Source organism: Bos mutus, chromosome 4, assembly GCF_027580195.1.
Source record: "Bos mutus isolate GX-2022 chromosome 4, NWIPB_WYAK_1.1, whole genome shotgun sequence".
NCBI classification, from domain to species: domain Eukaryota; kingdom Metazoa; phylum Chordata; class Mammalia; order Artiodactyla; family Bovidae; genus Bos; species Bos mutus.
In genome coordinates this window covers 69,303,092-69,316,999 of record NC_091620.1, presented here as the reverse complement: position 1 = coordinate 69,316,999, position 13,908 = coordinate 69,303,092, and the positions used below count along the sequence as shown (strand labels likewise).

Genomic DNA, 13,908 nt, shown 5'->3' with positions numbered 1-13,908 from the left:
GTGACTGCAGCCATGAAATTAAAAGACGCTTACTCCTTGGAAGGAAAGTTACGACCAACCTAGATAGCATATTCAAAAGCAGAGACATTACTTTGCCAACAAAGATTTGTCTAGTCAAGGCTATGGTTTTTCCAGTGGTCATGTATGGATGTGAGAGTTGGACTGTGAAGAAAGCTGAGCACCGAAGAATTGATGCTTTTGAACTGTGGTGTTGGAGAAGACTCTTGAGAGTCCCTTGGACTGCAAGGAGATCCAACCAGTCCATTCTAAAGGAGATCAGTCCTGGGTGTTCTTTGGAAGGACTGATGCTAAAGCTGAAGCTCCAGTACTTTGGCCACCTCATGCGAAGAGTTAACTCATTGGAAAAGACCCTGCTGCTGGGGGGAGGGATTGGGGGCAGGAGGAGAAGGGGACAACAGAGGATGAGATGGCTGAATGGTATCACCGACTCGATGGACATGAGTTTGGGTAAACTCCAGGAGTTGGTGATGGACAGTGAGGCCTGGCGTGCTGCAATTCATGGGGTCGCAAAGAGCTGGACATGACTGAGCGACTGAACCGACTGAGTGAATGATATGGATGTGGTATACTGGAAAACACAAAAGGCCTAAAGAATAAAACTAATTCAAACAGTAAGATAATTCAGTAAGGTAACTGTATATAAAATTAGCCTGAAAAATCAATAGCCTTAATATATACAAACAATAATCTAGAAATAGCAAATAACAATGGAAGGTCTCATTTAAAACGGCAACATCAAAAACAACAAAAGACTAACTACTTATGAATAAATTTAAAGAAAATGTTAAAAATATGTATAAGAAAAATTTCAAATACTGCTGATACATACAAAATAACAAAACGAGATTTGAAAGATGTAAAGACATGCAAGGTTGAAAGTACAGAAATGGTAAGGGCCTAACAGAACCAGAAGAAATTAAGGAGAGGTGGCAAGAATACATAGAACTATAAAAGAAAGGTCTTAATGACCCAGATAACCATGATGGTGTGGTCACTCACCTATAGCTGGACATCCTGGAGTATTAAGTGGGCCTCAGGAAGCATTACTATGAACAAAGCTAGTGGAGGTTATGGAATTCCAGCTGAGTTATTTCAAATCCTAAAAGATGATGCTGTTAAAGTGCTGCACTCAATATGCCGGCAAATTTGGAAAATCAGCAGTGGCCACAAGACTGGAAAATGTCAATTTTCATTCCAGTCCCAAAGAAAGGCAATGCCAAAGCACGTTCAAACTACCATACAACTTCACTCATTTCACATGCTAGCAAAGTTATGCTCAGAAACCTTCAAGCTAGGTTTCAGCAGTATGAGAACTGAGAACTTCCAGGTGTACAAGCTAAGTTTTGAAGAGGCAGAGGAATCAGAGACCAAATTGCCAACATTTATTGGATCATGGAGAAAGCAAGTGAAAGTGAACGTTGCTCAGTTGTGTCCAACTGTTTGTGACCCCATGGACTATACAGTCCATGTAATTCTCCAGGCCAGAATACTGGAGTGGCTAGCCTTTCCCTTCTCCAGTTGATCTTCCCAACGCAGGGATGAAACTCAGGTCTCCTTCATTGCAGGTGGATTCTTTACCAGCTGAGCCACAAGGGAAGCACAAGAACACTGGAGTGGGGAGCCTATCCCTTCTCCAGCATATCTTCCCAGCCCAGGAGAACCAGGGTCTCCTGCATTGCGGGTATATTCTTTACCAATTGAGCTACAAGTTCCAGAAAAACATCTACTTCTGCTTTATTGACTAAAGTCTTTGACTGTGTGGATCACAACAAACTGGAAAAATTCTTAAAGAGATGAAAGTACCAGAGCATTTTACCTGTCTCCTGAGAAATCTGTATGTGGGTCATGAAGTAACAGTTAGAACTGGACATGGAACAACTCACTGGTTCAAAATTGGGAAGGGAGTATGGCAAGGTTGTATACTGTTACCCTGTTTAACTTCTATGCAGAGCATATCATGTGAAATGCCAGACTGGATGAAGCACAAGCTGGAATCAAGAATGCCAGGAGAAATATCAACAATCTCAGATATGCAGATGATACCACTCTAATGGGAGAAAGTGAAGAGGAATTAAAGAGCCTCTCATGAGGGTGAAAGAGAAGAGCGAAAAATCTGATTTGAAACTCAACATTCAAAAAACTAAGATCATGGCATCCAGTCCCATCACTTCATGGCAAATAGAAGGGAAAAAAGTGGAAACAGTGACAGATTTTATTTTCTTGGGCTCCAGAACTACTGTGGACAGTGACTGCAGCTGTGTAACTAAAAGATGCTTGCTCCTTGGAAGGAAAACTGTGACAAACCTATTAGCATATTAAAAAGCAGAGATATCACTTTGATGCCAAAGGTCTGTATAGTTAAAGCAATGGTTTTTCCAGTAGTCATGTACGGATATGAGAGTTGGACCATAAAGAAGGCTGAGTGCTGAAGATTTTTTGAATTGTGGTGCTAGAGAAAACTCTTGGACTGCAAGGAGATCAAACCAGTCAATCCTAAAAGAAATCAACCCTGCATATTCATTGGAAGGACTGTTGCTGAAGCTGAAGCTCCAATACTTATGCCACCTGATGTGAATAGCAGACTCATTGGAAAAGACTCTGATGCTAGGAAAGATCAAAGGCAAGAAGAGAAGGGGGTGGCAGATGATTAGATGGTCAGATAGCATCACTGACTCAATGGACATGAATTTGAGCAAACTGGGAGATTGTGGAAGACAGAGGAGTCTGGGTGTGCTGCAGTCCATGGGGTTGCAGAGTCAGACACAACTTAGCAACTGAACAACAACAAGGACTTTTTTTTTGTTTGCAGGGAAATAGAATAACAAAATCATACAGGTATCCATTCTTCCTTGGAGTAGGAAATGGCAACCCACTCCAGTATTCTTCCTGGAAAATTCCACGGACAGAGGAGCCTGGCGGGCTACAGTCCATGGGATTGCAAAGAGTTGGACAGGACTGAGCATATCCAATCTTCCTACATTAATATTGAAAGTTAACTCAGTCCTCCCAAATGCCAAAAAAGGTGGTTTTTTCTGAAGCCCAATAAGTTAATTCTAAATTTCATATCACAAAATTTAAAAAGCAAGTATTTAGGAAAGCCCTGGAAAAGGAGGACACCATGGGAGGTCTAGTAAATTCTATGAGATTATGAAATGGCATTCTAGTAAGTCGCTGTAATTAAAGCAGTGTGATACAGGTGCGTGAATAGATAGACAACCCAGTGGAATAGAGTTCTGGGGTAGACCAGTGTACAGCTGGAATTGGTGTATAAGGAGGGCAGCATCTCAAGTCACTGCGGCAAAGATGGACTTTTAAATCAATAGAGTTAGAACAATTGGGAAAAGATAACATTGTACCCATATCTCACATCATACACAAGAATAAATACCAAATGAATTAAAGATCTAAATGTTAACAAAAGAAAACCATATACGGATAAGAGAAATCATCGGTGAATTCTTTTATAACCTGGGAGAAGGGAAAGGTTTTCTAAATCTGACAAAATCTGAAAGCAGTAAAAGGAATCTGACTTCAAAAATATGCATTGTAGGAAAAAATGCAAATAATGTGAACAGACAAATGGCAGAGAAAAAATATCTGCAACTAAGACACAAAAGGCTAAGTCACTAGCTACAGAAAACCGAGACAGTCATATGGTCCTTAAACGTATGAAAAGATATTTCAGCCGAAAATAATGAATGAAGACAAATTAAAACTACACTATTTTAAATTCAACAATTTGTCCTTGGTAGTGGGCTTCCCTGGTAGCTCAGTGGTAAAGAATCTGCCTACCAATGTGGGAGATGGAACAGACAAGGATTCCATCCCTTGGTCGGGAAGATCCCCTGCAGGAGGAAATGGCAACCCACTCCAGTATTCTTGCCTGGAGAATCCCATGGAGAGAGGAGCCTGATGGGCTACAGTCCATAGGGTTGCCGAGAGTCGGACACGACTGAGCAACTGAGCACTATTCTATTCATTGTGGAAGGAAAGTGACTGGGAGGGGCCAGAGAAGACTTCAGAGGTGCCACAACTGGATATGGATGGGGGATCCCAGTTCTTCAGTTTGTAAACTTTATCATGCTCTACACTTTAGATTTATGCAGTCTAGTGTATGCTTATTATGCTAACCCCAAAAGGAAAATGTGTTGTTGTTTTTTAAAATCCTGACGTTTCTTACTTATCAGATTGGCACACATCCAAGTTTGACAGCATGATCTGTTGGCAAGACTACAAAGGAAACAGGTGCTTTCATTTATTATTGATAGAAGTGCAAAATTGTACAACTCTGTAAAAAGAAATTTGATAATATTTAACAAAATTCTGTTGTCCTTGTAGTTTCATATCAGTGATTTATTCAAAATGTATACCTCCAAAATGGCACAAGATTATTCACTGTGGTGTTTGGGGCAATATCATAAGAATGGAAACAAGCCAGTGCTCACCAGTAGGAGACTGACTAAATAATCAATGCTACTTACAACAATAAACTATTGATATGACCATAAAAAAGAATAATGATAACCTCAGTGTATTAATAGAGACTGGAAAAAGCAAGGTGCCAAAAGTGTATGTAGTATTCTACCCCTTTTATAAAGAAGAGAGAGCAGTAAGAGTACATGCATGTGTTTGCTTATATCTTTGAAAGGAAATAAAGGAAAAAACAGGGAAGCCAATGAAAAGTGCTGTTTATCGGGAGATCAAGGGATGGGGCAGGAGTTGAGATGGGAGACTTCTCTGAATGTGGTTTTTTATATTTTTCTGAGTTCTGAAACATGACAATTTTTACATATTTAAATAATAAAATTAAATCAAAGAGGAAAAGTGTGAAGTCCTTGAATTGACAACAAACAAATGAACCTAATGACATATCAACCTGGAAATGTACCCACTCAGGGAACAGGCTTAATCCAAGTGAGTATTTACTGCAGTATTGAGTTGTATTCTAAGCATGAAAAGAATTACAATGATATTTTAAACTTCACTGGGCAGTTTTATTCTTTGATAACACTTTTGAAAGTATTTCAAAGCTATTGTAGGATTAAGCAAATAAATTTGCTATGTTTTTAGATTATTTTAAGAGAAAATATATACAAACATTAAAAAATTATAGAGAAGAATCTATAACATTAAGTTTAGATTGGAAATATCTGTATGAACTCACGATTTTTTTTTAAATGTACAAGGCTCCAACCACTAAAATATTCTCAAAACAAAGACATCCCAATGACAATGAGCACATCTAGGGCCCTGATGTTGGTTTCCAAGTTATTTCCCAGTTAGATTCAGGGATCCTTAGAGAAATGACTGATTGTAGATTTAGTGCAAGAAAAGTCTAAGATGAGTCTGGGACACTTGTGTCACAGAACGCCATGAGTCACTCAAAGACTAATGGAGTCATGTTATAAGTCACAAATATCAGATAGAAGGAGCTCCTACTGACAAAATTGGGATAATTTGAGCATCAAATGGAATAATGAGTTTAATCATTTGTTGTATGTTAAATAAAAACCCAAGAGTGCAAAGTGATACTAGATTGGTGGATAGATGCTGTTTGCTACACCACTGGTAACATTGTGTCAGCCACCAGTGAAATAATTGATTCAGGAAATGGTTTTACCTAAAATGATTGGGTGACAGATATTTTCAGCATCACAAGGTATTACCCACCAATTACTTGGCAGCTGGGGCTTCCCAGGAGGCTCAGTGGTAATGAATCTGCCTACCAATGTAGGAGACACAAGAGACATGGGTTATATCCCTGGGTCGGGAAGATCCCCTGGAGGAGGAAATAGCAACCCACTTCAGTATTCTTGCCTGGAATTCTCCTCTATAGACAGAGGAGCCTGGCAGGCTATAGTCCATGGGGGTCACAAAGAGACAGACACAACTTGGCAACTGAGCACGCAGGCACTTTGGCAGTTGCAAAAAGAAATGCCTTTATGATGGAGACATTTGGAGTAATCACATGACTTGGTGATCAAAGTTGGTAGCATTAATAGTGGAAACATCACCTGTCTTCTGATGTGATGGGACATGAAGTACAGAGTCTTATTTGTAAGAGATACTTGGAAAATAGAGCAAATACGATGAAATGTAAAAATTGTTGAATTCAAAATGGCAGATATAAGGGTGATAATTGTACTCGTTCTTCAATTCCTGCATTTTTAAAATATTTCATAGTAAATTAGGGAAAATGACTTGACATCTGTATTTTTTGGAAATACTTGGAAGAATGTTGCTTTTGTTGTTGTTTAGTTGCTAAGTCGTGTCCAACACTTTTGTGACCCCATGGACTATGTAGCCCACCAGACTCCTCTGTCCATGGGATTTCCCTGGCAACAATACTGGAGTGGGTTGCCATTTCCTTCTTCAGGGGATCTTCCCGACCCAGGAATGGAACCTGCATTGGTAGGCAGATTCTTTACCACTGAGACTCCAGGGAAGCCCACTACCAAGGACAAACTGTTGAACTTAAAACACAGGTTAGAAAAAATATATATAATTATTTTTGTAAAATGTGGTTCATACACTAAAAATTAATGTATTTGCATACTTATGTTCATAGCAGCACTATTTACAATGCCAAAAGATGGAAACAACCCAAGTGTTCATCCTCGAATGAATTAATAAAAAATATGTGATCTATACATTCAGTGGAATATTAGGTTTATAAAGGAAGGAAATTCTGACTCATGCTACTCATGAATCTTAAGGACATTGTGTGAAATGAAATAGCCCAGTCACAAAAAGGTATGATTCCACTTACGTGAGGTACTCAGAGTAGTCGAGTTCATAGGGACAGAAAATAGAATGGTGCTTGCCAGGGGCTGAGGAAGGAAGAAAAGTGTTGTTGAATGGGTATGGCGTTCCAGTTTTGCCAGGTGAAAGAGTTATGGAGATTGGTTGCACAACAATGTGAGAATACTTACCACCACTGAACTGTACACTTAAAAATGGTTAAGGTGTTAGATTTCGTGTTATGTGTATGTTACAATTAAAATTAAAATGGAGAAATCAGAAGATTTCTGACATGTACACAGTTGTTCTTTCTGTAAATTAGAGTTTCAGTTTTTAGGAAAATGGATGTTTCAGGAAACAACAGAAATTGTCCATGCAGCCTGAGAATTTTATCAGAAGCCACAAAAATCCTTTGTCCCACAAGGTGGGAGGCCAAATGGTGCACTGGGCACTCCTCTGCAATCGGGTTGCTGTGGAAAGCTTGGCCTGCCGACCCCTTGGCTGGGCCTGGAGAGCCTGAGATCCCGGCGTCGGGGCCCTCCTGGGAACAGTGCTTTGCTTGGTGTCTGGCCAGTGAGGAGGCTGCGTTTGCAGTCTGTTTTTGACCCAGGGCTGGCCTGCCTGCCTCGTCCTTCACACCGATTCTAGCCCCCCACCTTGCTTGACTGTAACCCAGGGGTGTGGTTTGTGACTCCTGTCCTCACAACTTCCTTCTCTTCAGAGCCAGGCTTTGATCTCACCTCCCAGGATCCAGTTTCTGTTGAAGTCTGTTACCCTTTCAGATCCATGGGTTATTACCCGCACAGCATCCCAGACAGATGATTCATTTCAACCCTGGCTGATCTCTGCATTGTGACCTTCTGGCTTAACTGGGCTCCAGGCCCCTTTATCCTGGTTATGATAGAGAACCCACATCTTGACTGTGAAAATGTTCATATAAACATACAAGCCATGAACGTCTTCTTTTCCAAAACTTTGAATGGGGAAGTACTAGCATTAATATCCATATGGAATTTTGAAAAGATGATTATACGGTTCTATTTTGCTTCCCATTCAATTAATATTTTGTTTTACTTAAGGCACTGTCAACATAATGTCAGTATCAGACTATGCCCTCTTTTTTTTTTCAAATTAAATATTTTGAAAACTTAGAAAAGTACAGAAAACATCATAACAAACACCTGTGTTCAGACCACCCAGAATTAACAAATGTTAACCTTTTGCAGTGATTGTTTCAAGTCCAGAATTCTCATTTTTAAATTAAATTTTACTTCTGTGTATGGACAGATCTGGCCTCAGGCAAACAGTGAAGTTGGCAGAGTTCCTTTTCTGCTGCCCTCCTCCCTTGCCCCACAGGTGACTGACAGGCATCCATCCATGCCCTTGGCTCTGCCGTGGTCTGTGTGGTGCCTCTCCCAGAACAGCTGTGCTGGCAGCTGTTCCCGGGGCTCTCAATGGAACAGTGGAATCCTCAACTGTATTAGAAATGAGTCCTGGTTATGAGTCACACAAAAAGTTCCAAGCAGAAAAAGGAAACTTATTAGAACAAAGGAAACATCATAATTCTGCAGGTGGATCTGTAGGCACTGGGCCTGAGAGAGGAAATACATTTAGAAAATGAATAGCTGTTGGAATCCCAGCTTGTTGCTGCTTCTCTGTTCCTTCTTTACTTTTAGTTCACCTATTGCAAATTAGCCTCCCATGACTTCTGAGCTTACATATGACACGACCAGCCACGAGAAGTGACTGACTAGTAGACGTTTGGTATCAATTCCACATGTCTGAATGAGAGACAATCTGGTTGTTTCCCCCACCTCCCCACCCCTCCCCAGGTCAGATGTCCCCCTGTGCTCTCTGAAGCTCTGTGGAGGGTGACCAGCTCACATACATAAACATGGCTGCCAGGCTTCCACTTCTGTGCTCACGTGGATTCTCGGGCTGAGTTTCAGGAAGGAAGCTCCTTTTTCCTGCACCTGGCTGCATATCTTTCAGTTGCATACAACTAGAGTATCAGCCAAAGCTAGGAATGACTGTAGCCTAAACGCCTTAAACTTGGGGAAGCACAATAAGATGAAGCTGGTGGTGAGGAGAAGGATGATGGAGACAACCACTCCTTGGGGCGTACAGTATAGGTGCTGCCCTCACTGAAAGGGTCATGGAGCAGGATTTGTGTATGAACAAGGAATCCCCTATGATGACTGGACTGTGCTCTAAAGTTGATGCAAATATTTCTGTATTCCTTCCATGAATGTTTAGACTCTGATGTGCCACAGTCCAACTCCAAACTCCTCCAAAGGACTTATAGTTTGATGTGAACCCAGCTTCTATATGAGAGATTTGCTGCAGTTTTGAGCAATAGCACATAAAATGAACACTTCCTTTTCTTCCTCCAGTCACTCCCACTTCTCAAAGTCTGTGCTTGGGTTTTACTCTCATAAGCCATGTCAAACATTTACTGGAATAAGCAGAGTCAATATTTCTAAATACATAAAATGAGGTTATATTCATATTTTTATCCTAGCTCATATGGTACTATTTGACCATATAGAAACTTATCATTTACAAAATTTTTTTGAAGAAAATAAATTTCAACCCCTGACTTGAGATGGAAAACAGGCATCCTCTGGGGGGTTTTGGGGTGGAGTGAGCCTTATGTACCACAGATGAACAACTGACTATTGTTATTTGCTCATGGAAAGCTATTTCTCTGGGCTCTTCTGCCTTCAGATGTTTCAAATTTCACTTTTGAAGTCAGGGTTGCAACCTCACTCCACTGGGTCAGCAACAGTGCCCTGAGTTTTAGACTGACAGTTGAATGCATGGAAACGCAGCAAGCTTCATCCAACATCAAGATGGCTTAGTTTTAAGAAAGATACAAGGCTGATGACCACACAGCATGCAAGGTGATGGCGGGCAGTCTGTGAGCTCAAGCACAGCCTGGGATACTTCCGGCTTGCTCTGCACAAAGTGTGTGCACTGGGCGTGAGGGAAGAGGCTGAGAGCATGCAGACAAACTCAATCCAGCGACGCCATTTGATTGGGGTCCCTCAGCTTTTGTCCTTGCCTGTCTCAGCTCATTCCCAGTGCAGCTGCACCTCACCGAAGCCCATTCCTATGATGACAGTTGAGACAGTGGGGCACAGTTGCCTGGTACCTCCTCAACTCTTGTCATCCTGTCTACAGCATATCCCTGGAGTCCCTGACTCATTGCTGTAAGGACTCAACTAAGGCCAAGAGTCAAATCCTCCTGTGTCTCTAAGGCTAAAATGTCACAAACCAGCTGCTAACTTAAGGTCTCACCTCCTTGTGTTTGTCTCCCAAGCAGAGGGTCTGTCATACAATAGGTACTTGATAAGTTAATAGGTAATTGATAGGTAATTGTCTCAGGAATATTCAGTTTTGACCTCTGAGCTTTATTTTCTATTCAAGTTGTTTGGGTGCCTAGTGTTTATAAATAAGTAAATAATTGCCTCACAAGCAAAACTATTTTTTTTCTATTTTAACAGTAATTTGTATCAAAGGCCTTTGACTTTAATGCTGATAAAAGACATGGTGATTGCAACATAAAGTCCTGAATGTTCTCTCTTAATCTATCTTCCAGATTATTTGAATATATTTTGCTCTATAAGGATGGAGTGATGTTTCAGATCGAACAAGCCACCAAGCAGTGCTCCAAGATCACCCTGACAGAGCCCTGGGACCCTCTGGACATTCCTCAGAACTCCACCTTTGAGGACCAATACTCCATAGGGGGGCCCCAGGAGCAGATCACTGTCCAGGAATGGTCGGACAGAAAGTCAGCCAGATCATGTAAGGGTTCAACAAAGTATTCAAGTATTGCATCTCAAGAGGCAGGAAGGGAAACAAACGTTTAAGCTCATTAAGGAAGGTAGTCATTAAGGAAATTTAGAAGCTTAATCAAATTGTTTAACTCCATTGAAGTGCCCATATGTACTCTATTAGCTGTGTAATGCAGGGATCTCAGCATCGCATCTGAAACCCCTCAGCCTTCTAAGACCCCCCTGTAACTTTTTCCACTTTGACTGTTAAGGGATGCCCCCAAGGTCTGTGACATGTTTGTCTAAGGCACAGGTTAGAACTGGGCGCCTCCTTTTCATTCCCCCAAAACACTAACTAAAGTTGTAGTGACCATATCGACCGCCATTATGTGTCTTTTATACAGAGATGTGAAGCTCTTCTCTGCAATGCTGCCCACACACCTCCCCCAAGAGTGTTTCATAAACACAGGCCTTTATTGCTGTGGAAAATAGTATGATGGCTCCCTCTGAAATTAAACATAGAATTATCGTATGACTTAGTAATTCTACTTTTTGGCATATACCCCAAAGAACTGAAAGCAAGGACTTAAAGAGATATTTGTACATCCATATTCACAGCAGCACTACTCATAATAGCCAGAGGTAGAAACAACCCAAGTTTCCATCAGCAGACAAATGAGTAGACAAAGGTGGTGTATACATACAGTGGAATATTATTGAAACTTAAAAAGGAAGGACATTCTGATACATGCTACAACATGGATGAACCTTGAGGACATTATGCTAAGTGAAATAAACCAGTCACTAAAGGACAAATACTGTATAATATCACTTATATGAGGTATGTAGACTAGTCAGACTCAGAGAAACAGAAACTAGAATGGTGGTTGCCAGGGGCTGAGGGAGGGGGGAATGGGGAGTTAGTGTTTAGTGGGCACAGAGTTTGAGCTGGGGGAGATGGAAAATCTCTGAAGATGGATGATGGTGATACTTTCATAACAATGTGACTGCATTTAGTGCCACAGAACTGTACTTAAAAGTGGTTAAAATGCTACATTTTACCACATTAAAACATACTGTATTTTGCCTGTCTTCTACATTAAAGACTCAACTTGCCTTCCTCTTATAGATGAAACTTGGATTGGCATTTATACCGTCAAGGATTGTTATCCTGTCCAAGAAACCGTCACCAAAAATTACAGTGTGATATTGTCCACACGGTTTTTCGATATACAGCTGGGCATTAAAGACCCATCAGTGTTCACCCCGCCAAGCACATGCCAGACAGCCCAACCAGAGAGGATGAGCGAGGAATGCTCCTGGTAAGCCTGCAAACACCGAAGGGACAGCATCGGACATCAGATACCAGTGGCCCCAGCTCTAGTCAGATTTGAGACTTGAGAAATGAGCGTCTTCGTTGGAGATAAATATCATAATTCTTTGATATGTTTTCTTTAATGTATGGTTTTTGACTACTTGGGCTAGGTTTAAAAAAAGGAATGGAATGGAGAATATGTGGTAATATATGAAGAGATGGCAAACACAGGGACCTCAGGTATTTCCAGAGCCTGTCTGGACCCTGCACTTTCCGTGTATGCAGGTGTATAGGTCGTGTGGCGGCACACACAGGATGAGGGAAGGGTCATCAGGGGCGAATGTGTTATTACTGACATTACTGGGACTTGCTGGATTGCTGGCACGTGGTGATAAAAAGAGCAGATTGACTGTGGTCAGTGTTAGTATTAATTTTGAAGCTCTCTATACACACTGGCCCCTTTATTGCCTGTGCCAGGGTAGGGATTGCTTCCACTGCTCCATCCCCCCAGCACCTCCTCCTTTTCCCCCACCCTGTGCTCCCTTGGTCTCTGACACAATGATCTCTGAAAATCCCTTCTAGCCTTAAGAGCTTTTTGGCCTGACCCAATGGATGTAAATACTTGGGGAGGAAATAAAAGGCTATAGTAAAAAGAAATGATTCCTCTAAAGATATATTTTTACATAGGAGGGTTTGGAAAACCTTAATGTCTATTTCTGCGTAAGCATGAGCCATGTATTCTTCCTTTTTTCTATGCAAGAGTATTGATATGTGTGCTGAATCAACTCGTCAAGACACCAAAAGAGACAGGTAGTATTCTAAAAATAGCACAGTGGGATTCAGGAGACTGTTGTTTCTGAAATCCAGGATGAGAATTCCCTTGTACTGGAGCTCCTTTGATTCACTAGATAGACTATGTTTCCTCTTACATCCCTGGGGCAGCATTTCATACTGCTCATCCTTCCCAGGTCAGCTCATGCATGGCCTTCAGAGGCTGCTCCCAAGCCTGGACTGGGTGCAACTTGTAGCTTGAACATGTTATTCTGATAATGCTTACTAGGCTGTGTCAAAATTTCCTGCTTCCTGGACACTCTGACTCACTAGCCTGACTATGAGTGCCATGAGTATGGTTACCATGTTCTGTTTACTTTTATATGCCCAGCACTAAGTGCCTGGCACATGGTCAGTGCCCTAAAGTTTGTAGAATGGAGAATGCTAGCCTCTCTGGTCCTTATTTCCTCATTTGCTAAATGGGATTGGGTTTGCTGATCTCTAGGGAGACATCTAGTAATAAAATTTATCATTTTGGCAAAACTAATACAATATTGTAAAGTTTAAAAATAAAATAAAAAAAAAGATAGAAAAAAAATTTATCATTCTAGATTCTTTCTAATATTGTGTTTTATCTGGCTATCTATCTATCCATCATCTATTGCCAGGAGAAATGTGTGACACCTACGTTATGCTGAAAACAATCTGTACTCACAGTTTATCTATACTGTATCAATAAACTAATGTAATTGCACTTCTCCGTGTTCTTTGATATATTTGTTTTTGTAATAAATATGTATTCAGTTCAGTTCAGTCACTTAGTCGTGTCCGACTCTTTGCGATCCCATGGACTGCAGCACACCAGGCTTCCCTGCCCATCACCAACTCCCAGAGTTTACTCAAACTCATGTCCATTGAGCCGGTGATGCCATCCAACCATCTCATCCTTTGTCGTCCCCTTCTCCTCCACCTTCAATCTTTCCCAGAATTAGGGTCTTTTTAAATGAGTCAGTTCTTTGCATCAAGTGGCCAAAGTATTGGAGTTTCAGCTTCAGTATCAGTCCTTCCAATGAATATTCAGGATTGATTTCCTTTAGGATGGACTGGTTGGATCTCCTTGCAGTCCAAGGGACTCTCAAGGGTCTTCTCCAACACCACAGTTCAAAATATGTATTATCTTATAATAAATATGGCTATCAGTTCAGTTCAGTTCAGTCACTCAGTCGTGTCCGACTCTTTGCGATCCCATGGACTGCAGCACACCAGGCTTCCCTGCCCATC

General features: G+C 41.1%; 1 protein-coding gene across 1 annotated transcript in view; it reads left to right on the top strand.

Annotated features, from left to right (window-relative positions):
* EPDR1 (ependymin related 1) overlaps positions 1 to 13,381 on the top strand; it is a 36,829-nt gene extending 23,448 nt beyond the window's left edge. Inside the window, exons 2-3 of the mRNA XM_014476817.2 lie at positions 10,364 to 10,572; positions 11,671 to 13,381. Of these exons, the coding sequence (XP_014332303.2) occupies positions 10,364 to 10,572; positions 11,671 to 11,867 (406 nt within the window). The 3' untranslated portion in view covers positions 11,868 to 13,381. The remainder of the gene's footprint in view (positions 1 to 10,363; positions 10,573 to 11,670) is intronic.
* The last annotated feature ends 527 nt before the right edge of the window (positions 13,382 to 13,908 follow it).